This window comes from Vanacampus margaritifer, chromosome 2, assembly GCF_051991255.1.
Source record: "Vanacampus margaritifer isolate UIUO_Vmar chromosome 2, RoL_Vmar_1.0, whole genome shotgun sequence".
Classification (NCBI taxonomy): Eukaryota; Metazoa; Chordata; class Actinopteri; order Syngnathiformes; family Syngnathidae; genus Vanacampus; species Vanacampus margaritifer.
Genome location: NC_135433.1, coordinates 25,841,104 through 25,867,156, shown reverse-complemented (window position 1 = coordinate 25,867,156; position 26,053 = coordinate 25,841,104). Strand labels below are relative to the sequence as shown.

General features: G+C 39.8%; 1 protein-coding gene across 2 annotated transcripts in view; it reads left to right on the top strand.

The window, feature by feature from the left end:
• Positions 1–20,942, top strand: part of slc38a12 (solute carrier family 38 member 12) — a 37,855-nt gene extending 16,913 nt beyond the window's left edge. For both annotated transcript variants that reach the window (XM_077558949.1, XM_077558950.1), the window contains exons 9-10: positions 9,849–9,942; positions 16,349–20,942. In XM_077558949.1, coding sequence (XP_077415075.1) covers positions 9,849–9,942; positions 16,349–17,112 — 858 coding nt within the window. In that variant the 3' untranslated portion in view covers positions 17,113–20,942. The remainder of the gene's footprint in view (positions 1–9,848; positions 9,943–16,348) is intronic.
• The last annotated feature ends 5,111 nt before the right edge of the window (positions 20,943–26,053 follow it).

The window sequence follows — 26,053 nt, the reverse complement described above, 5'->3', positions numbered from 1 at the left end:
GAATGTAAATGAGCCTTCTGCCGCTGCCGTTAATGTTTAACAATCAGACCGTGAACGCGGGCCGACGATGAATGCGGCGAACATAAAAGCATCCTGGTTTATTAAGGATTCGAGTAAAACGAGACGACTACACCGGCGTCGGGGCCATAAATCTTAGGCTTCTTAGAGGATGCTTAACGTTGTCAGTCATCATCCCGCTGCTGTGTTAACTTCCTCCGCTCTCTATCTCAGGTTAAATTTTGTTGTACGAGTGTGTGTTGTTACACTTTGTTCCCAACAAATGGTGATGATTTGTCCTCTCGCCGTTGATAAGAAGTCACTTTGCAAAAGGTTGAGATGAGGAATTGGTGGTCATTTTTCATCCAAATTGTTCATTTTCAAATCGGTTAATAGACACTTTGATGTCTTTGGCCTTATTTTGGAGGCTGCTGCCCTCTGGCTGAACTTGAGCTTCTCCTTTCCCTCCCCTTCAGACAGACCGTTGGTTAACGGCAAGTTTTCTTAAACACAAAAATATCTCAACCACAGATGATCAATATTAAGGGTAATACATTCCAATTGTTACTTTTTTTTGTGTGCTCGTTCCCATTGGTGCATTTTCATTGATACGTCTTCATTGGTAAATTCACATTTGCGCACACTATTTGTATATTCTTATTGGTACGTTCTGTTGACACAGTCATTTGCCGTTAGTATGTTGCCATTAGTATTTTGTATTTGTACATTTCCCTGGTACTTTTGATTGGTACATTGCCTTGGGTGTGTGACATTAATACAAACCATTGGTGCGCTCTAGTGGTGCGTTCCATTACTACAGTACTTGAATTGATGCCTTGTTTTTGGTATATATCTTCTGGTACCTTCGATTGGTTTGTTCCCATCTGTATGTTCCATTCGTAGTTGTTGTTGGTTATTGGCAGTTTGACACGATCATTCTATTGCTAAACAGAAATGATAGGTTCTATTGCTACATTGCATTAGTACATAGCCTTCATGAGCTATACAGTAGTTGCATTTTATGTTCGTTTCCATTGGCACTTGGATTGGCATATTCCCATTGGTACGGTTTCAATGGTATTTTCGATTGGCATGTTCTGTTAGCATTTTTTGTTGTTATATTCAATTGGTACCTTCCATTTGTCTGTTTCACACAAACCATTCATGCATTACGTTGACACATTCACACATTGGTTGGTTATTTGTACATTCCGTTGGTAAAGTCATTGATGTGTTCCGTTGCCAATCTTTTGCAGTCTGCGCGCAGCTTTTCAACAATTAAACATTTCGCATCGTTGTACTTTTCTTGGATCTCATTAGATTTACATTTCATACAGATGTGTGTTGTGGATTGACACACAGACTAATTAGTGTGTGCGCTAGCTTTTGCTACTTCATGTGACACAACAAAAAGTGCCCGAGCCGGGTAGAAGCTGCTAAGAGGATAAATTGGCAGTGATTTTCCACACTGATTGATTCCACAGAGGCAGCATGGCGGGAATGTGGCAGGAGGTTGTTGCGTAACTACGCCATCCGCCGTTGATCTCGGCCTCTTTAGCGTCGCTATGATTGAAAAGATTAAGACGCGGGTGGCGGCGTTTTCCAGGGGGGGTTTTGTCATTCGCCCTAAGATTCCAATTAAACCCTGGCACGTCCTTGATTGTCCCCTGCCTTTGGTGCATTGAGCTCGCCAAGCGACGGGCGGCGGGCGCCGCCTCATGCCGTTTTAACGCCTGATTTATGGTTCCCCTGTGTGGGGGAAAAAAAAAAATCAATGCACTATATGCACTTTATGCTTACGCCGCATTGTTGGCAGCTTATCTTCATGTAGATGTTTCCATTACATTGTGTGGCCGCTGTCCCACGTGTTGGGGTAAAGTTAATTTAAAGCTAGACCCACACCCCACCACCATCCCCTACACCCCTGTGTACGGCTTTGCTGATTAATAACCTCACTGCTAAATGTTTTATTCTGAGGAGCCTCATTGACCTTCATTCCTTATGGGAGCCTCCATTTTGGATCTTGGCCACACACTTGCTGCCTTTGTCCTGTTGATGGTTTGTGTGTGTGTGCGATAAGGCTGTGTAAATGTGGTCGACTGTAACATATTTAAATCATAATAACTTATACCTTTTAATGCTCTATACACCTCTAATATATAATAATTAATGACAAATTTAATAACACATTGATTTATTTAATTCCATATATAATTAATACATGAAACATTTAATTAATTGATACATTTGATGGTGTATTCATTTATTTAATTTTAGCACTTTTGGTCCTCCATACGTTATTCTTTGTCATATTTGTACATGTCTTTAGTTCCTGACCGAAAAAGGGCCACAAGAGCGGCGGCCGATACCAGTATCGATTACCATTGCGAGTACAGATACCTTGAAATATGACCTGGCATTGGACCGATACTGATACCTGTTATCGGTACTCGCCTATCCCTAGCTCTTTTAATCGCTCTATTGAACAAACGGTAACAAAATACAGTCATCAATCATGCTTAGCACACCTACTGGTAGTCTCAACTGACATCATCACTGAACATCAGAGTCTGTCTGGAGAGTAAACCTCATGATAAGTGAGTGATTACTGTGTTTACATAACATTTTATACATGTACACATCTAATGTGCCATATTTATGTGTGGACCAAATTTATATTATATTGAATGCTGTGTGATGTAGCATATTTATAATATATTTAATGACAAAACCCTGCAAGACTTTATACTTAGATCATATCTAATGTTCCGTATACTTCCAATGTGGCATATTTACACACATTTAATGTTCCATACACCTCTAATGTAGCGTAATTATGTCCTGTGCGCTTGACCTTGACCAGCAGTGCAACATCTGCGGCATGTTTAAGTAGCAGAAGGCATTATTGAATTGAAGAAGTAGTTTGACATGGAGGTGCAGTGCAGCGCTGTGCTGCGAGGAGACATCCACCGTGCAGATGGGTTGATGAAGATTATCGCAGCAGGTGCTAAACTTGTTGAAGCCACAGGGGGTGGCAGAGCACAAGGAGAACTCAAGGTCATTCACGGATGAGTGACAAGCTACATAAGAAAAGAAAAATAATACATTGTGGAACGCAATTCGTTCCTGGATTTGGTGGATTTCAAAACAAGCTTCCCTTAGGAAATGATCTCAATTGCTGGGTCAAGCTTGTTTTTTAATTATTATTTCTTAAAGATTTAATCATCAGCACAATGTTGGAATTCTGATCGGTAGTCTTCATTAATGAAGCTGCAGAATTATTCATCGTTCTCGTCTGCCGGCGCTGCGTTGGCCTCGTGAGCCGTCCTCCTGCATGACCCTGAGCTCATCTTTTACGAGGATTTCCATCACTCTGCTTAAATGCCCTGAGAAGTGCGATCCTTCCTAAAATGATCAGCTTTTCAAATCACATTTTGAGAACTTTCCAGCAACGTGCACATTTCAGTGTTAATGTGTCAAACCATGATAAAAATGGTAAAGCACATTGTTCTATCCTCATAAATACTGAAGGTGACAAATGATTTTGTTCTCTCCTAAAATAAACACTTATCTCTGCTATTAGACATCAATCTGGCAATATTGTGCCATTGCTGTATTTCTTATAACTTTATTCTTTTAAAATGGCACATTTTAAGATGACTTTTTCTCATGTGACAACACTTTTTCTCTTAGTAATTTACTTTTTAAATATTTTAAATAACTTTTTCTAAAAATATTAGAACTTATACACTTGTACTATGACAGTTGTTTTGTTTAATTTAAAAGTATCTCTTTTTCTGGTATGCCAACTTTTTTCAACTCTAAATTTTACATTTAAAAAATAAATGGTAATATATTTTTATATACATATAAAAAATATATATTTTTCATCAAATTTCAAAAAAAAAATTCTCATGATTGAAACATTTCTTGTAAAATAAAATAAAAAAAAATAAAAGTTTCTTGATTTTTTTTTCATCCCCCCTCTATGATAGAAAAACAACTTTGTCCAAATGTTTATAGATAGTTTACATTTTTCTCAAGGTTCATTTTTTGAGGAAAAATGACATTTGTATTATGATTAGGTAAATTATTTTTTAAAAATATATGGTTTTTTTTCTTTCTGGAATACATAATTACAAATTCTAGATGTTGTAAGGGATATCGGTCCAATTAATTATTAAATTAATAATCAATTGACTCATTAATTGGAGGAGACTCAAATTTAATATTTAAATGAATTTTGAATCTCGCCTGCGGAACACCACATCTATTTTTGATTTTGTTTTATCAGGATAACAGATGAGAACCTCATCATTAAAATGAAAGCTGTACCCTTTTTACAAATTTGTGAGTTCTTTGTTCCGCTTAGAGGTTACTATAAATTGATGAAGCACACACACAGTAACGTTTATTTTCTAATCTATTTGGGAAAATCTACTTGGAACTTAAAATAAGCAAAACTCTAACTACTGTGATGGGAAATAAAACAATTAAAATGATGAAATAATCAAAGAAAAAGAAAAATGGAAAGGAGAAACTGTCTTAAACGAGGTGATGGAATTTCCTAATCAGTCGAACATGGGAGCCAACATTTAACCTAATTGCTTGCACCACTTTGTACAATCTGGTTAATGTTTGCAAAGTTGCACTTATAGATGGTCTAGTGTTGGCTCAAGACGCAGACCTTAACCAGGGTTAAAGTACCACTGATTGTCACACCCATCTATGTGGGGCGAACCTCGTTCTCCAGATTCAACCTGTTGGCTGCGGAGAGGCCTTTTTGGTTGGGGCCTCAAAGCTCCGCTCTGAGCGCTGCGATCCGTTTCGCTGCACCTGTCGCAAAAGCCATGACTTCCGTGAGTTTGTCGCATCTATTGGTCACGCGAGCCGTGGGCTAGCCCTTTTCTTGCAGCCGTGCCAGATGAAGCGTGGACCCCCCACAGAGCGTCCAAAGGGAAAGAGAGCAAAGAAGAAGTATAAGCAGGGAGTCTGCCTTTTGTAGTGGGCGGACTCGCGTCCTCACCAAGGGTGCGGTCTCTGATTCCTACAGAGACCCAGGCGGAAATTTACCAGTCTTGGGGTGAATTTTGGTGAAGACTCATCAGATTAAATTTGGATCCCATGTTGACCTAGGTTATTCAATCAATCTAACACATACAAACACTTTAAGGCCCCGTACAGACGGAAGCAAAGCCGGCTTCGTTCCTCAAACAAATCTTGTAGTCAAAAGTTGTAAGCTAGGTAACATTTCTTTTAACGCAGGGAATTGCTGTTTTCGATGTTTCTCTCCACTAACACACCCGATTCATGATCAGGATCGTTATCAGGCTTTTGCAAAGCTTGCTGATTTGCTGATCATTAAATTCAGCTGCGCTGAAGGAGGGAGACATGAAAAACAGGCTGGATAGGGGTTCTCGAGGACAGGACTTGGGCACCACCGTTTGAGGCCCCGTCCACACGAAAGCTAGTTTCAATGTATCCACAAAAGTTTCTTACAGTTTGTTCACACGATGGCGCGGTTTCGGAGCTTGAAACCGATCTCTTTTGAAACCGAGCTCCAGAGTGGAAAGATTTCAAAACGCGCCACGTACGCGTCCGTCTGGACACCATATGCAGGATACTCCTCCAGCGATGATGTAATGGTCGCAGCTCGATGACGACGCATTGTCGCAGATTGATGACGTATGCGCCAATTCTCGCGTGACTGCGCGCGGTCTGTCAACGACAATGGCGGAGAGCCGCGTCATAGTCGTTTTGCGCAGCCTCCTTAGCTTGCTTATGCTTTTGCAGCAAAATATTTAGCTTCTTTATTCCCACGTTCAGCAAGCGGTGTTGCACTTGAATCACCCGCCATTGTCACTTCTCCCGTGTTTGTCTTTTTCATGTTGTTTTGATACATGTAAAGCCATGTTTGTTTGCATATACATTACAGCCATTAAACATCCTCAGCGTCTTCTTCTGGACACACGCAAGTCTTAAAATGGTTCTGTGTCAAAACGTGTACACACATGCAAGTCAAGTGGAGAATCTGCCACTGCAATCCAAAATTTTCATTACACTTAATGGAGTCAACATTTTAAAAATGGCAAAAACATTTAATAATTGTTCTGTTGCAAAATAAAACAGTCAGGTTTCTGAGAAGGTGTGTGTGATATACTGCTTATTAAAATAGAAAACGTGCACATTATCATATCTAATACATTTGTGAAGCACTGCACTTAGAGTATTCATCACCTCCAGTCCATACATGAGTGAAGATGAGTGCTTATTCTTGTTTATGCGGCTAAATGAGGGATGAAAAGTCGCTTTGTTTTTTTTAACCTTCAGCCGGTTGACAAGCTGATCACTGATGAAGGTGACATCATCAGCGTCAGTGTGCTAAATGAGACGTTTCTCCTCTGTCATCCACAACACCTGCTCACACAGACCTGAGAGGCCAACAAACACATACACACGCAGATATCTGACCTAGTAAATGTGTAACGTGGACGTCTGCATGACAGGCAGCTGATTGTTCCAATTTTCTTCTGTCAAATGCGCAAACAGGACAAAAAACAGACGGAAGGAAACGTAACTGGCAGGGACGTCAACCCACTTTAGTTGAGCAACACGAGGCAATGTGACATGTGACACTTTTCTCTCCCCTGTAAGTCATGGAAATAGTCATTGACTAAGTGCATGGCAGTGTTTTGGGTAACATACGAGGGTAAAAAGAAAAGTTAGCAGCCAATGTTAATGTGGAAAAAACCTTTGTGATAAAGGTATCTTTGTCATAAAAGTGTCAAGATACAACCATATTTAACTATTTCACTGTCATTGACGGCTATAGACATCAAAAATTCATTTGAACTATTTCTATTAGTTTAACTTTTTTTCCACTTTTGTTAAGAGTATGAAAACCAAGAATTGTTTTTATTGTACATTTAGAACAGATATCAAAAATGTAATCGTCAGGCAATAAAATTGTTTTAATTGTAATTAATCGCATGACTTCAATAGTTGACTCACGATTATTCCCCCCAAAAATTCTCGGTTTTCATAAAAAATGAAACTAAATGAAAAAAATGTTAAACTAATAAAAATAGTTCACATGAATCTTTGACGTCTATAGCCGTCAATGGCAGTGAATGAGTTAATATAAAAAATATATACTTTTGCGACATGTCTTGTTTAACATTGTCACATGTAAAAGTTTACTACTGTTTATATTCACAAATTTAATTATTAATAATCACAATGTTATTGATACAATTGTTGTATTTACTTTTTTTTTTTTTTTTTACATGTATTATTTGTTCAGGATTGAAAGAAAAAGCAAAAAAAAGCAATTGTTTGATGCGATGGTCATAAAATGTCGATCCCGTCATCATGCATTTCCATTGATCAGTTTGACACCCAAAGAAATCATGGCGTTCATTTCCATATTTGTTACTTCAGCTGGCATCCATTTGTGGTAGTGATCGAGTTGCGTGCCGTTCTTCCTCCTCCTCGTAGTGCGAGCCGCGGCGGCCAGCCGGCGTCTTCGTCTCACTCGGTTTGTTTTGCCCATTAAGACGTTGGCCTGCCCGCTGGCCATTTATGGCCCACTTTTTGCTCTTGCGTCTTCTCTCTTCCTCGTCTTCTCTGCTTTCTTCGTCCACTTCACTCTGCACATTTTCATTGTCACGACCAATAATCCTTGCTGACTGGGTTTGGTATCATAAAGGATAAACAGAAGGTTTTGGGGGACCATACATTTTCTGTGTTCGGTAACAATATGGAAAGGTTTGGTCTGTTTAGCAGGCAAATCGTAATCCTACTAGTAATCATAGTAGACATTTGCATGTAAGCTAATCAAAAGGTGTCTCATTGCCACTGCTAATCAAGGGGAACCTCAAATCAAGAAAGTTGCCACATAAACATCGATGATAGTTGCACAGCTACTTGTTTTTGCCTTGCCGTTGTTTGAAACCCTAACACAGGCTTCAAACCCTAATTTGAATCCCTGACTTGAAACCCTAACAAATGCTTGAATCTCTACTTTGAAACCAGAACCCTGGTTTGAAACACCACTTGAATGATGGTGAGCAAGTGTCATATCATGTCATTCTCGTAAATAAACATTTCAGTGCAGTACACACAAGAGTGACCAACAGCCATAATCTTCGCTGTTAGTCACCATTTCTAAGACCCTCTTATTATCATCAAATTAAAACTTGTTACAAATTTAGCTTCCTTTTTTGTTTTTAAATCTTGCATCCAAATCCTTTCGGTCTATCTAAGCATTAACTTGGTGTGTTTTTGTGTGACGTGTGCTGATATTTTAGTCATGCGCTTCACTTCGGCGTTTGACTTGCCGTCTTGCCCGAGGCCAGTGACCTTTTTATGAGGAGCTAATAGGATGAATCCCAGAGCTTGTATCCATCAGCGCCTTGGTCACCTTTGCAGTTTCTCATCCCGCTGACTCAGCTGTTATTGCCTCTCTTCCAAGTGTGATTACGTCCGGCCGGCCAGCTAGGTGGAAGCCTCGTGTAAACTAAGTGCTCTTGGGAATATCCTGAGTATTATTGTCACCTCTGTTAGAAGTGGACATTTTAAGATTCAAAACACCCACAGAATTAAACAAAAAATCTGCATGCCCCCAGCCTGTTTCATGTACAGTAACTACATGAAGACTATCATCATGACACACAAAAGTCTTAAGAAAAGAAAAGACATTTGGGTTCGAAGGGGCAACTCTAGATGTGGGTTGCCCTCCCAGAATTCAGCCCCTAAAGCCAGTTTCACATATTAATATGAAATTTGGGTTGTCACGTCTATCATAATGGGATGTACAAAAAGCCATGCTTGAAAAGAGTCATTTTGGTTTGGAAAAGAGTCATTTTGGTTTGGAAAAGAGCCATTTTGGTTTGAGGCGGTTATTTTTGGGTAAAAAAAATCAATAAAAAAATCAACCCCCCAAATTTAGTTTCTCATAGCAAAATGGAGTTCCGTAGACATGTCAATTATGATATGATGTACAAAAAAAAGTCTCAAAGGCATGCAAGAAAAGACACCAGAAGTTTCCCGTTTCAGTTCAAAGTAACAAGATTTTGTTTTGAAGCACACCCACTCTTAAAAACGAAACAAAATTCAGTCCCTGAAGCGTGTTTTACTTAGCAACATGAAATGTGGTAGGCGCCTTTATCAAGTGTAAACCCACAAAAAGTCTTCAAAATACCTCTGAAAAGACATATTTTTCCCAGCAAAAAAAAATCCTCTGACATGTACTTTATGACCTGTGTGTCCAGTAAAAGAACGCCACTGACGGCTTTACGATTTGTACCCTATTAGGCTGATGCATGTTTGTAGAGCTAACATGAGTTCTGGCCGCATTCCCAGGTATCGAGTTGTTTAAAGGTGACGGAAAATGACGCATTTAGACGAGCGAGGTGAGTTTCTGCAGCATGTAGCTGATGGGCCAAAACACATCATGGCAGTATTTTTTTTTCATTTATTTTTGCTCTCCCTTGGATGGTTAGTTAGTCAACCACCGTGAATCTTGGTCATCATCATCATCATCATCATCATCATCATCATCATTCTTGATGATGCTTGCCGGTAGTCATGTAACCTTCAATGGCCTTTTTTTTGGTGTCCTTTCCAGATCATTTGGACAATAGAGCTCGAAATGCAAAATGACATTTTCCTAAAGCTTTTCACTGCTCTAGCTGCTTTTTGCTGTGTCTAACACTAAGTGGTGCAATCAGTAGTCCAGACAATCTGGCCCTTCAGAACCCTATAATATCATCTGGCATTTATTAGCCTTTGAATAAGAATTATAATTTGATGTCTTTTTTGTTGTTGTTTTTTGTTTGTGTGCCATGCAGAGCGTCTTCACTGTTCTGTTGGGACCTTTCACTTTCTTCAGTGCGCAGAAGACGAAATATCTTCAGATTCTCACTTCACTCATGCGATGGGTTGGTAAGACTTTCCACATTATCACTCTCAAGACATAATATCACTTGCTTGCCGTTTTACATAGGGAAGCCGTTACGAACGGACAGACTACCATTTTGATTCTGTTCCATTCACATGAAAGAGTGAGTAATTTGAATTTTAAAAAAATCCAGCCATAAAGGTCCGTTTCATGTAGCAACTTGTAATTTGGTAGTCATGTCCAGCATGAGTGGATCCACAAAAAAGTGCGTGGAAGTCATGCCTGAAAGGACCCCAAAAGTGGACACTTCCCCAGATTAAAAACAAAAAATTGAGTGTCCCCAAAGTCAGTTTGACTTGGCAACATGAAATTGGGTCTATTATGAGTCAACCCACAAAACATGTCAAGAAGTCTTGTTTGCTTGATTTAGGTTTGAAGCAGCCATTTTAACTCATTCACTGCCATCGACGGCTATAGATGTAAAAAATTCATATGAACTATTTCTATTAGTATAACTTTTTTTTCACTTTTGTAAACAAGAGTATGAAAACCTAGAAAAAAAATATTGTACATTTTAGAACAGATATCAAATTTGTGATTAATTGTGACTTAACTATTGAAGTCATGCGATTAATTACAATTAAAAATTTTAATCGCCTGATGCCCCTAATTTTTAATAATCTTTTCTTTTCTTTTTTCTTTTTTTTTTTTTTAAAGATTATTCAAAAATGTCTAGGTTTTCATACTCTTGTTAACAAAAGTGGGAAAAAAATGTAGACTAATAAAAATAGTAAAAAAAAAATTGACGTTTATAGGCGTCAATGGCAGTGAATGAGTTAAGGTCATTTTGAGCATTTTCAGGCGCTCAATGAATGTTTTGAAAGTTGAGCACTGGAATCCAATTTCACTAAGCAACCTGGAATTTAGTAATCAGGTTTATCAGGGGTAGACCCACAAAAAGCTTTCAAGAAGTCTATTAAGACACAGGAAGTCTGTCATTTCGCTTTAAAGCATCCAATATAGGGTCATTTAGGTCATTTATATTCAGTGTGATTGCTACCAAATTGGAAGCACTTATTTTAGATGCACAGGTGATGGTTTAAGTTGTGAAGAATTTCAATTTTTCCTCATTATGTGTGGAGCGTGTCAGCCAAGTTTCTCAGTAACTGACTAAAAGAGGAGAAGAAATAAAGTGACATGTATTATGAGGCCAACGATATTTTTAAATCCTCCGCCGGTATTCTTTTGACCGCTTCCGTAGTACCTGTTCCTGGAAAGTCATCCTTTCCCCCCGCCGGTGGGGTCGGTGGCGTTGAGGTGCGTCCATCAAAGGTCCGGTCCCGCTCGGTGTCTCGGCTTCCCGTCTCCCCTCTCATTCGTCACTCTGACAAGCTTGACGGGCCGTCCCACCCTTGATTGGACTGTCACTCACAAACGCATTGAAAGAAAATCAAGTGCCGTCCGAGGGGGCCGCACTCAGACCCGCAAACACACAGTGGCGTTGGGGCACTGACAAACGTGAGAGTAAGAGTGTGTTACTTGCTGAACCTTTCACTCTTGGTCCGTCTTGATCCGCTCATGGCGGTGCCACCGTGGCTGTGCTGCTTTCCGCTTTATTTATTGAACAGTTTTATCGCGTAAATGCATCTAAGGTCCTGCTTCAACATTTGAGCATTCAAATGTTTCCAAACAACTGCTACTCACATCTGCATCAATTTCAATAAAAGCTACCATGATGAAATCTGAAGTTATGGTCAGGGAAGGGTTAGGATTCCTTCATTTCCATTTCTTACGCATCCTTGCTCCCTTCCTTCATCCCTCCATCATTCGTACCAACCTAGTACCGTTTTTGTTTGTTTGTTTTAGATTTCTAGATTTTTCACTCTGTCTCCGTCTTCCATCATTCTCTCCTTTCAATCGTCCTCCTTGTCCTTTCTTTCATAACATATGCCCTTCCTTCCTTCTTTCTTTCCCTTCAACCCGTCTTCCTTCCTTCTTACTTTAAGTTCATTTATAAAGTGTCTAGCTACTTTTGTCCCACCCTGTACATCACGTTCATTGGTTGTGTTGTAGTTGAGACACGTAGCGTGCGACACTGTGTTGACTTCGTCCTCCGTCACCTTTTGTGATGTCAGGGTTAGGGGGCAGCTAGCATGCCGCGGGCTCCGCCTCCCGGCCTCGCCACGAGGCCTTGTCACGCCAGTTGCTGCTCGGCTGTCCTCACTCAACTCCTCCACAAGCCACACGCACAGTTGTCGGGATTTTCACTTAGCAACTTCTGACTATTTGTTGATGTCACTTTGATGTTCAATAGTTTCTTCTTTTTGAAAAGCTAACCTACTCACCAAGTCATCTGCTAATTAGCTAACTGACTAGATCAATAAAATGAATAAAATCAATAACTTAAGTTGCTAGATCATTAGCTCATTATCAGACTTACTAATTTACTAGTGCTACTAAGTCACTGGCTAATTCAGTAGCTATCTAGCTTACCCAGGCAATGAGTTAGCTCTAACTTATTCACTGACTAATTTAATGAGTAGCTAGCTTACTGACAACGTAACTAACTCACTTTTTGGCATAGATAGATGAACATGATGTATTATTTGTAATGGATAAATCAATGATTTTGGACCAGTTACACTAATGTGCCGTGGCATAGTGGTTGGGAATCACTGCACGAAAACATACAATTATTCACTTAAGAACTAGCTAACACATTAACTCATTCACTGACTTATTCACTCACGGACAAGCTAACACACTATTTTATTAACTGACTAGCTCACTATTAAATCTATTTTCTAACTCAAAAACTAGTGAGCTCCCCTAGATGCTCACTTACTTCATGGCTAGCTGTCTCATGAAATCATTAACTAGCATATAAACTCACTCATAAGCTAACTCATTAGTTTGCTTGACAATTAGCTAGCTCACCAACTCGCAAACTTATTCCTTGACTAACTCACTTTTAGATTAGAACTCAACCTGATTTTGCTCACCATTACACTCACTCACTCACTCACTTGCTAACCAGCTGGCTCATTAATATATTCACTCACTAACAAGCTATCTGACTCACTTGCTTGCCAATGGGCTAGCTCATCAACTTTCTTACTCACTATCACTAACTAGCCTGCAAATTCACTATATAGCTCACTAATGCAATAATTAACAAGCTCATTAACTCATTCACTATCTCAGTCACTAACTAACCACCTAACTCACTCACCCAACTTGCATAGCAACAATTGAGATTGATGGCCTTTTACCGTCACTTGATTATTTGAGCGTGTCAATGCCATGTCCTGTGAAGCGAACCTCCTCCAAGGCGAGCACACCGGCCGATGTCTCCTTGAAGTGTCCAATGTGCATGTGTTGAGCGCGTGCGTGCGTGCGTGTGAATGTGTTTGTTTGTCAGTGAGACGGTCCTCAGAGGGCTGTTAAGTTGAAGTATCAAGGTCATTGGCAGGCCTGCGAAGCAAAGATAAATTACACTGGCTGCAGCTAACACAGCTAGCACGCTCAATTGTGCCTGTGTGTTGTGTGTGTGCGTGCATGTGACGACTTTATCCTGACGGATATCCGACTGCTGTTGTCGGAATGAGAGCGCTTGATGGAGGAGGGCATCATGTGGACATCACAGATGGTTGGAGACATTTTTCTTTTTGTTCTATGTCATCATTAAGAATGTCGCAACCAAGAAATAATAAGACGACTGTGCGGACAAAACCGTTGGATTCAAACATCAGGTGCTGTTCCACTCCAGTACTGTAGGTGGTGGTAATTACAATGTGGGTGTCAAAAACTCACTATGTAACCTAGTAACTGATTTGCTAACTAGGGATTTCATTACTCACTCCTCTAGCATTCATTAATTGGGTCCTTTTTTAAAGTCTCCCTAATTTGTTGGAATTTAGATGTTTCTGGGGTTGGTGAAAGATTCTAGTTGGTAACCCTGTCTGGTCGGTGCTGGATTTCACTTTTCTTTTTTTTTCTTTGATCCTTCCTCGGGTCTCCTGACAACCTTACGACTCTAGCTGGATTCTGAAGTATTCGGTTTAGGTGAACGGTGTGGGATTTTTAATAGGTTTTAGGTGAATTAATGAGCACACACTAACACGCACGCACATATGCACACACACCCGCACATGCACATACAAAAGAGAGAAAAAGAGAGAGCAATGATAATGACATGTCAAATCGCTAAGATTACCGAATGAACAATACTGAGTTCTCTCTGAAAAAATGAATAAATAAATAAATAATAATTTGGGTACTTTCTAACTTGACTAACTCAGTCTTTAAAAAAATACTCAATCACTCACAATCTATCTTATTTAAGTATTTTCTAACTACCTCAGTCACACACAAAATAAACTCCCCTTTATCTGTCAATTTAAGTGACTAACTCAATAGCGAACTTGTTTACCGACTAACTGGATCACAAAATGGCTTTTTTTTTTGCAAACTACCTTACTACTCACTCACTCAACTCACTCACTCACTAATTTACCGACCGCCTCACTCACAAACTCCCCTACCCAATCACCAGCTGGCCCATGCTACAGTAACTAGCGTGCTAACTACACACTTATTGGCAACCATCAAAACAAAAGCTCTCACTCTGTATGGTTGAGAATGACGTTCAGTATGAATGGAACGATGTTTATCATCATTATTATTACTGTTGCCATATTTCGCATTCGAGCGCCTGATTGACTTTTTTTTTAAGTTTTCAAACAAATAATGCTTTCGTTACAAATGGTGTCTTGTCATAAAATTAACATATAAAACACTGTGAATTGAGTTTAGGCAACTGCATTTCATGCTGTATTTAACCTGTTTTTTTTTAAACATTTAGTGCAGCGGCAATGCGGGCCCCGTATTTTAATGGCGCACAACCAAATAAAACCACAAGCAGTACAATGCTGTAATAATGCCACATGAATGAGCAATAACACTTAAATGTGTCACAGGCAATCAAGTGTCGATGGGAATTCATCGTCCGCTCGGACTCCAAAATGGAAGTTGGTGGCTTGTGCTTAACCATGCCAAATTGAAGACATTTTAGAACCTTTTATAGGCTGCTTCGATCAAACCTTAGCAAACAAGCATGTGATGTTCACCCTCTATGTCCTTTAGTTGAAGATTTGTGTGGTCAAATCAAATTATGACAATCATATGTCACGTTAAAGGTCTTGATGAGGGTCTTCCTGATCTGTAATAATTGTGTCAGTGTGGTGTCATATGATGGACTAATCACTGAAAAACATCCCTTATGTAACAATTTTCAACTCTGTGTGAGTATTGCTGCTGTGACAATTTAATCTATATAGGCATCTAATCCACCTAAATTGATTTACTAATCTACTCAAATCTAAATCTACCTACCAAACATCATTTTCATCAAATTTTGCCCAGTCTAATCTAGTCTAGTCTAATCTAATTACAATTGAAAGTTATTGTATCCATCTAATGTGAATTGAATGTGTGGTGCCTATAGACCCGCATTTTTTCTGATGGGCAAATTTAGTTAATTTCATTTATATATTTTACTGATTTTGACTCTTTTCCCACATAAGAACAACATGGAATTCTTTTTTTTTTGGGGGGGGGTGGGGGTGTTATCTCATGTTTTTATTTGTTCTAGTGGATGCCAGGATAGCATGACTGTAAATGTAACATTTTTAACATGAAAATCAGGCAAATCAACTTGCAATTGTGATTGGTTAGTTAAGATTTAATCATCATCATCAAATGATGCGTTTTTATTGGCTTAGCCACGCACATATGTCATAGCCACTGAAATCATCTATGGGTCTGAAGGGATTTATAATCCAAATTTACCTTCCTTTTCTAATGTAATCTAAATTTACCTACTTAAACTGATCTAAATTCATCCGCATAATCTAATCTAATATCACCATTTTAATTGATCTACCTATTCCATTCTAAATGTACCCATCTAATTTAATCTAAATTTACACACCTAATCCAATCTTGTTTATCTTCCATAACTAATCTAAATTTACTTATACTTAATATGATCAAAATTGACCTACCTAACCCAATCTGCATTTACTTTATCTAATATAATCTGTAATGTAAATACCTCATACTGTATATCATCTCATCTAAATTTACTTACCTGATCTAATGTAAAAGTACCCATCTAATCTAACCTAAATTTACTTATGTAATCCAATTTAAATTTACCAACCTAATAAAATCTAATCTAAATTCACCTGCTGAATGTCCATTGACATCTTATATAATGTAATATCAATTTGCACTTAATTCATTCACTGCCAGCCCAGTAAAATGGATCTTTTGTCTTTTGACGTCTATAGTCGTCAATGGCAGCGAATGAGTGAATCCTGTTTATCTAGAGTAAACTAATTTAAACCTACCCACCTAGTTCATTAACTATTGTCTTTCCTAATCTAGCCTTCACCATGATGATCATCCTGGCGCTCCTGCGTATCGGCGCGGGCGCAGGCGAGGGCCACCCCCCAGCCGCCTCCCTGGCGGGCGTGCCCAATTTGTTTGGCGTGTGCGTCTACTCCTTCATGTGCCAGCACTCGCTGCCCTCGCTGGTGACGCCCATCTCCAACAAGAAACGCGTGGGCGTGCTGGTCCTGGCCGACTACGTGCTGATCCTGGGCTTCTACGCGCTGCTCTCCTTCACCGCCATCTTCTGCTTCGACAGCGCGCTCATCCACGACATGTACACGCTCAACTTCACCGACAACTGCCACGTCCTGGACGTGCCCGTCCTGCGCTACTTCCTGGGCCTCTTCCCCGTCTTCACCATCAGCACTAACTTCCCCATCATCGCCGTCACATTGCGCAATAACTGGAAGACGCTCTTCCACCGGGACGGCGGCACCTACCCGTGGGTGGTGGACCGGGTGGTCTTCCCGCTCATCACGCTGGTGCCGCCCATCGTGGTGGCCTTCTGCACGCACAATCTGGAGTCCCTGGTGGGCATCACGGGCGCTTACGCCGGCACGGGCATCCAGTACGTGGTGCCCGCCCTGCTGGTCTACCACGCCCGCCGCCACGTAGAGCCCGTGACGGCTCGGCACGCCGTCAACCCGCACCGCTCACCCTTCCGCCACACCGCCTGGGTGTGGTTCGTGGTACTCTGGGCCACCTTCTGCCTCATGTTCGTCACCGCCAACATCATCCTGACTGACGCCAAGAAGTGACATGCCCACTTTGTGCCTTTATTTTTTTTTACAGAATTCTACCTAATTTAGCAAGAAAGGACTAATTATACGGTTTTCTATTAGCATGTTCCCATTTAGGTTGAGGGAACACAAATGGTCAAACATGCAAAGCCTCAGACATGACGGGGAAAAATAAAACTCAAATGCCATCATATGTATATCGATGTAATGTAATTTGTAGTGACATAGGGACAAATTTATCAAAGCCCATATATGTCTGGGAATTTTCTTTTTTTGTTTACAATTTAGCCACAATAGAGATATAAAGTCTGCTCAAACTGCTAATTTTGTGGACACATGACAAAACTTTGGCCACAATGTGCTAATTTATGAGCACATACTCCAAATTTGGAGCCACAAAATAAATATAGCAAGCAAAAATTACTTATTTTTTTCCACCATATGCTATTTGGGTGTAAGATGCGCACTACATACTCATACTCCGGCACTAAAAATCTCCCTTGAGCGTCCAGGTACTTTTCAACGTGCAAAGAACGTAGTGTCAGCATTCGTGTACACTTGACAATGCATGTTTTCTGATCCCAAAAAGCTTTTCTGGTGAGCGTCGCTAATCCACGGATTGACATATAGTATGGAAGTCCTGCGCTCATCACATCATGCGCACGCTTAATCCAGTTATTGTATATATCTGTGCTTGATGAGAGAAGCGTGCATACGTCATTCAAATCGGCCGCTGTAAATGTGATGCTAGCGGCTAGCCCAATGCTAGCAAAACTGGACGCATGTGTACAACCATAACTCTTGAGTTAAGAAAGTGAAATAAAAACGCTACCATGCCGTCCTGGCTCAAAGCTTCGGAAAGACCACGGACTCTGGGGTGGATTTTCAGGCTAATACAGCACGGAAGTCAGATAATAATAATAATAATAATCTATGCTACTCATGCTAAAGCGAGAAGTGAAGCCGGCAGAGGCCATTTTGCTTTGCCGCTTTTCACGTATATATATTTATAACCTTTTCCCATTTAAAACATTGCATATAAGCACAAAATGATGGCTACATTTATAAATTTATCGCCACAAAATACAATTTTTAGCTATTCCACAGCAAGAATTGGAGAGTTAAAATTGCAGTTAAACTCATACTTTTTTTTCCTGATGAAAGAAGAGACTGTAATCTTTCTTTTGGTAGGTTACATGTTTTTTATAGCAATAGAACACAATAATCTGTTGGCCTTGCAAAATCAGTCAAAATCCAGTAAAACAACCGGGAGTGAAGGGGGTTGCTTCAGTGAAAATGGCTGGGAGTGAATGAGTTAATTTGTGAGAGTTAATTTTAACTCCCAAAGTGTCATTTGAATATTTTCAGAGACAAGCAGTGTTCACAGTAGGTGTCAGTTCCGTCACCTCGACATAGTGGTAGCTTCCCTCCGCCTTGCATCTGCAAGTCATCTGCATTTTCCTCCTTGCTCATCACTGACAGACAAAAGGAGTTTGGGCCCATGAAGTCGTTTTCACTCTCAGTAGAGACTGTGGTCATCAGTTGCATGCTTCAAATTAGCACCGACTAAAGCAGGTTTACGTCCGTCTATCCAGGTCAGTACGGACAATCCTCTGTCAGTGTATTTTTTTTCGAGACTTTGCGTTATAATGCACTTGCCGAAAGGTAGGCATCCGCCAATGACAGGCTGATATAATGACGATTTTGCCCACCTCTGCAAATTTAGACTCGTTTGCAGTAAAATACTTAGCTGGATAACTCAGTGGTTAGGGTTCTTAACAGGGTACATGGGATTGAATCCCGGTGAGGGCAATCCTTTTAGGAGTCAACTCTTAAGAGTGTCTGAGAAGAGTTAATTGTCTACTCCTGTAATGTTCATTTAACTCTTTTTCACGAGTTAAAAAATGTACGCTCTCCCAGTGTGAAATATTTCACTATTTAAAAGTGTTGATTTCCCTCTGGAAAGTGTGGAGCTACAGTAAACACTGAAAAAGTGTAAAAAAAAACAAAACAACAACACTGTGAGAAGACAATTCAACACTGGCCTTTTTGCTGTGTAGATGAAGCTATAAATGTATGCGCACATTGCTAATCTGTGGCCATAAAATGCTCATTTATAGCTACGAGACCATAAAAACGTTGTACATCTTTAAATTTTAAATGCTTCCTCCATTACTCCATGTCATGTCTGGGCCGCCTTCTACAAACAAGCATTCACATTCCCTTTTAACGACGATTCTTCAGTTCACCTCAGAAACATGTTTTTGGATCGTGTAAGGAAGCGGGAGTCGCTAGAGAAGAGCCACGCAAGAACAAAGTGAGAAGTTGCAGAGGCAGACATGTTGCCAAAAGGACCAAATATGAACGCTTCATTTTGATGCTGTAAAATGAAGAACATGTCCAATGTCCTTTGTGTTCCTCGAAAAGGTTTGTCCAATGAGTCGAGATGAAAGACTGAAAAATTTGGTAACAGCAACACCAAAGTCTAATCAATGTTATAACGGTGTAATAACAGTGTTGTGATTGGTATTTCACTGTTTTAAGTGTGCGTAAAAATTTGAGGGGGGGGGGAAAACATCAATACTTGTTTCACGTTCCAATTCATTTGTATTAGCATTTGATCATAACCCGATCACTTTGCCATCACACTCAAAAGGTTTGCCTTCATGAAGGTAGAAATATTTTTTGTTTCCGTCATCCCCTTGATTTGAATTTGATCTCCCAGTTTGGAGAAAGTACTGTTGGCCTTCTTGCTGCCAATCTGCTGCAGACTTTTCAGCTCTTTAAAGGGAATTCAAGTCAAAAATGGTCTTTATAGTAACACTAGTCTAAACACAGCGGTTTGTGGAAGCAGCAAATTTAGCCTTTTTCCAATTGCCGTCTCATGAAAACGACATTGCAGTCGCTCAGGGCTCGGAACAACCAATCACCTTTTTTCTGGAGTTTGTCATGTGACGTTCGCAAGCTGTGATGTCATTTTCAGTCAACAGCTAGTGACAAGATGGCCGAACCCTGAGTTGGATAAAAACAGGTGTTTTAACCACTGTACTATAATAGTTTCCGCCATCTTAGGATATATATTTTTTTGTGAGTGATTTACATCTATGGCTTTATTGTGGGTTTGGGTCCATTCCTAATATTTCAACATACTCCTGTAGCTAAATAACCCCAAAATATTGGGAACAACATGTCATGACGTTGTGCAGGTATACCTAATGAGGTGGCTAGTCAGTATTGTTCGTGCTTCCTGGATAAAAGTATTATATGGACATTTGAGCTGTTTTAGCTGTTATAACAGTAGTAAGCGTTATGAGGTTATTACACTGTTAGACAGTTAACACTTACTACACCGTCATAACATTGTTATTACACTGTTTAATTCCCGTTACAACAGTTATGCGACTGTTATGGCTGCTATTACACAGATAACAGAGTTGTAACAGTTATGCTGTTATACCTTTTTTATTTTTTACATTATAATGTATATTGTTAAGTTATGACGCTGACAGACTCTGGTTTTTCCTTGTGTTTCCTTTTATAATCGGGGTGGGAATCCCACATTGGGCAGACAGATTTACGTGTCATTTAATCGGATATGCTGACGTTTCCAATAGCATAGCATATAAAGCCGTGCAGGAGATAGCGAATGCCTGGGAAATGGTTGCTATGGCAACAGCGGTGCCTTTTGATTGGTTCCTTGTGCTCGTTTTGTTTTTTCGTTGACCCGACAATCCGCCAAAGTGTTTGTGTCGTGTGGCGTGTAGCTTTGACATGCTTTTTATTTTATTTTATTGAAATTCTAATTTCAATGAATCGCAAAAAAATAAATAAAGTTGCTATTGATCATTCATTCTTTGACTTTGTCTTGTTATGAATAATGAGGGGAAACTAGAGTTCATTTGAATAAGCAAAAATAATGTGACACAATAAGTGTTCTGATGAATTTGACCTTTTATTGTACAAATTGTATAAATAAGCGACACATTTCGCAAGCATTTAACAAGTCATTAGCCCGCATTGAATGATACGCTGTGGAAACATTTCTGTTTATTTCAATTTAATGGCCACAAGCTTATCACTCATTGCAGTCTTCCCCTTTGGCGTTTATGTATTCATGTGAATCATTGTTATCCACACGTTTTATTATCCAACTAGATGAATATGAATGTGCACAATTGGTGGCATAAAGGTGTGAACTTCATTTGTTTCAAATATGCTTCTTTGTGTCCTGATTTATGTAACTTGTTGTTAGCCTAATAGCATAATTGGCTAAGAGATTTTTACCTTACTGTTACAATATAGCGCCCCCAAAAATGAATGATGTGCTTGCTAGAAATTGGATTGTTTCCTTGTTTTCTGAAAACTACGCTCTTGTTAGGCTAACAATTTACTTTATTTTTTATTATTCTAAATTATATATTTTTTTGTTTGTGTTGGAAGTTTAATCGGGCGGCAGACAGATGAATAGACGAGAGGACACACAGCAAAGAAAGTTTAAAAGTTGTTGAAAAGCAACAAGAGAAGACAACAAAAACTAGCATGTGAACTGCATTTAACTACAACGTGTACAGCTAACAATGACAAAAAACAAACAAGAAAGACAGTGATATCATTTAGGTTGCTTATTAGCTTACAAAAATATGACACTAAAAGAGTAAAACTATAGGAAGGCTCATTAGCGTAGCATCTCGTGTCGTTTGCACTAATGTCCATCAAACATTGATGTTTCTCGTTAACGTCCACCTTTAACATACATGCTAACGCTATGCTTTAAAGGTCAGTGATTTGACTTACCCTTTTTATGCTATGGTCACACCAAAAGCGACATGAAATAATCATTTTTTTCCCGATATTTTGCCTTTTGCTTTTATCTTAATTCAAGCATGTATCTTAAATTAAACGGGCTTCCAGTTTGCTGAACTCGTAGCCTATGTTGTAGTTTACTGTTTTTTTTTTTAAATATTTTTTTCTTATCTTAAATTCTCGCAGATATCTATTGCAATGCACTTTTATTTTGTTTATTTCTTCACTGCTGTTATTTTAGTTGTGTCATAAACACAGTAGTCAGTTTCAGATTTTTGTCCTTGTTACATGCGTCACTGTTAGCCACTAGCATGTAGCTCACTTGCTTTAAATTCTCGTCGGTGTGCATATTTATGCATGTAAATTCAGTTGTTCAGTTGATAATTTAGTTATTTTGGTGGAGTCTTCTGACTCTCATGTCATAAACTCGATATTATTTAGTTCATGATTTTTGTCTTTGTTTACATGTTTCGTTGTTAGACACTAGTTGTCCATTTTCCTGCACTTTGTTCATTTCTTGACAGCTTTGTTATTTTTGGTTGAGTCTCCTGATTACCGCCGTGTCGTTAACTCAATATTGAAATATAAAAACTGACTAATTTTCTGGACGTAACGGTAAAAATGTATTGCTAGCTGCCAGCATTTCATTCGCCAGGGCGTCCATATTCGACATGATTCACTCGACACATCATTTGTTTCCATGATGACTCACAAGAGCTCGCCAAACGTTTTATCAGTGAGACAAAGATGCGCGTCATCTTCCGGCGGTCGACTCTCGGCTGGTCGTCTGTCAGCGGTCAACGGTGTGACAACTTCACCAATCATGGCGCTTCATCGAACAGCTCGCAATAAACCTGCGGGGATGAGCGACGATGACATTTTTGTCACAAGCTCGTACGAACAAACAAAATAATGTACATAGCAATGGACTGATGAACTAACATATGGGCAAACGAGTGGGCAAATGATCGAACAAATGAGGGAACGAACAAATGAATGAATGAACAAACTAACACAAGAATGAATGGACAGATGGACAAACTCATTTAAATGGCTATGGATAATTTTTTATCTTTTTATCTCATATTTTGACAATACGATGACCATAAAATTGTAAAATAAAAGAAAAACTTGTAAACTTTGTATTTTTATGTTGTGCATGACGAAGCAGCAGGTGGCGCTGTCAGCAAATCAACAAGTTCAACCAATCAGAAGCCTAAAGAAAGCCGTTTGACGGACGACGTGATCATCTAAAGAAGTCTGTTGATGTTTTTATACACTGGCGAGTGACAGTGGTGACCGGTCGGCGTGATGGGTGCGCTCGGGTTCGAATGCTAATGTGCTGCGGAATTATGGGCCGCTCCTCACGTCCTTGTCCCTCATCGATGCTCAGACGCAAAAGCGTGTTCTTAATGAAGTGTCCCTCAAACGCAGATGTTCTATTTTTGGAATGCCACACTCAGCCCAGAGTTTCAAGATGAAGCCTCTGTGATGTTTTTGGCGCCCAATCACGTGTTAGTTAACCTTGACCGACCTTGAGGCAAATTGTCGCATGTGCGCGACGGCCATCATTGTTTGTTGCTCACTGTCACGCTGTCGGATTGCGGCGCAGATTGATGATCGCTGATGCGAATGCGCACACGCGCACACAATTATCCCGGTGGAATCCTTGAAGAGTCCACGATTGGAGCCACTGCCAAGGTTCAGCGTGCAGGTGGCGCATCAATCAGCGTTAGGCAGCGTTTAGGGTTATCGTTAGTGACACAAACGCCACCTGTGGATGTTTGTAACAAGCAAACATCATCATTCAAATGAAATGACTTCCTCCAACTTTATTACTTCTGGCAGACACACACACACATATTTGTACTTCTATAATTGCGAGGACATCCATAGACATAATGCATTTCCTAGCCCCATTATTTAACCCCAACCATCAAAAATGATTGCCTACCCCCATTTCTTACCCTAACCTCAACCATAACCCAATTCAAACCTAAACTCTAAAACCAAGTCTTGAAAGAGGTCAAACAGAGGTCTTGAGTTGTGAGCTCCAGCACTTCTAAAAAGCTCCCTTGAGCGTCAGGCTTGGGGAGTAACGGAATACATGTACCGCCGTTACGTAACCAGATTACAATTTTTTTTTAACTGCATTTCCTTACAGTTACAGGAATAACATGTAATCAGATTACAGGTACATTTATTAAAAATTGAGATTACTTTGAGGGATTACAATTTCTACGATGAGAGGGAGTGCAAAAGGGGGCGAGAGAGCGACAGAGCGAGAGTGCGCTACATCACCGTTGCTACATGTCGGGGAGGTGGGAACGAACAAACTGACTAGTCGTGTCCTCCACAAGCGGGCAGTTTGAAAAAGCTTCACGGACGGGAGGAGGAAATAGCGTTCACTGGAACTTACTCGGAGCGAAAGTTTGAGCTGAGAGCGGCATGCTGTAGCTGTAGCTTCTTGCTAGCTAGCCCGCTAGCCTACAACCATAATGTGAGCTACACCTTCCAAACAAATCTTCCTCCCATCAATTCACTATTTAAACATCATACACAACATATACACGGCCAAACTTGTGACTGGGATAAAAGTTCATTTTGCAGTTGATGTCACACATCGTCATCCTCATTGGATATCTATCTATCTATCTATCTATCTATCTATCTATCTATCTATCTATCTATCTATCTATCTATCTATCTATCTATCTATCTATCTATCTATCTATCTATCTATCTTCTTCTGTCTTCATGAGCATACTCGGTATTGGAGTAATCCAAAAGTAATCCAAAGTAATCAAGTTACATTACTTTACTATCATGGTACTTGGATTACGTTACTAACTACATTTTTTAGCAGGTAATTTGTAACTGTAACGGAATACATTTTAAAAGTAACCCTCCCAACCCTGCTGAGCGTTCAGGTACTTCTCAATGTGCAAAGAATGTACTGTCAACGTTCCCGTACGCTTGACGATGATCCCAAAAAGCCGTTCCGCCGAACGCCACTCATTACATCACCAAGCGCACGCTTACTCCAGTACCCTTATTGGTCTGTGCGTTATGAAAGGAGTGCGCATACGTCATTCAAGTCGCCCGCTGTAAATGTGATGCTAGCCTGATGCTAACCGACCCGAACGCTTGTGTACAACCATAGTGCTTGAGTTATGAAAACGAAATGAACTTTTTTACTTAGTACATATTCAAGTTGGTACTTTGTACTTTTACTTAAGTAAGGGAGTGACTTTAGTATAGTTTTACTTTTATCCGAGTAGTTTTTTGTACAAGTAAGAGTACTTTCACTTATGATGATCTCCGTATTGCAGTATAATATTTTCATATTTCAAAAATATCTTACCATACATAAGGGCATCTTACAATACATAATTTCATGTTGAAAATGTTTGCTATAGCAAATGCCAATGTTGTTAAAAAAGTTTACATTTCATGTCATATTAAATGCCTTTATTTGATAAATCCATCATAAAATGCCCAACAAAACATCATGCTATGTACAGCAACAACAAAAAATCACTCTATTGTGTCATATTAACCATTTTTTATTGTACGCCATTTCCTGATATCCTCTTCAAACACTTCCATTTTCCGCTACAGCCGCTGGACTTTTACAAAAGCACGCACGCACGCACTTATAGAGTATATAATGAAATGTTAATAAAACATACACTGGGGACTCTGATGCAAACACGCTGACGGCGATGATGAAACTCAGAGTAAAACTTGACTACATTAGGCGAGTGCGTGCGTGCGTGCGTACAGACAAGCATGCTGGACGTGCTAATCAATGTGTGCAAAAAGTCCATTCTCGTTTCCGTTACGACGCCAGCGAGTAAATTAACCAGCGGACGCAGATGCTGAAGATTCTTCTCATCTGTTCAGCAGGATGGGATTGTGTGTGCGTGTGGAGAAAAGAAGTCACATTTGCCATTTCCTCTTCCCATCTCATTCGAGACGGACAGACGACAAGCACGCACGGCGCACGCTCCTAATAAAGTTACACTTGTTGACAATAACATCCTCAACGTCATCATCATGCGCATGATCATCTACCGACTGTCAAGCCACCTGTTATTCTCGATTATAAACAATTGTGAGTGTGCGTATGCGTAGTGCGCGTGCGTGTGTGTGT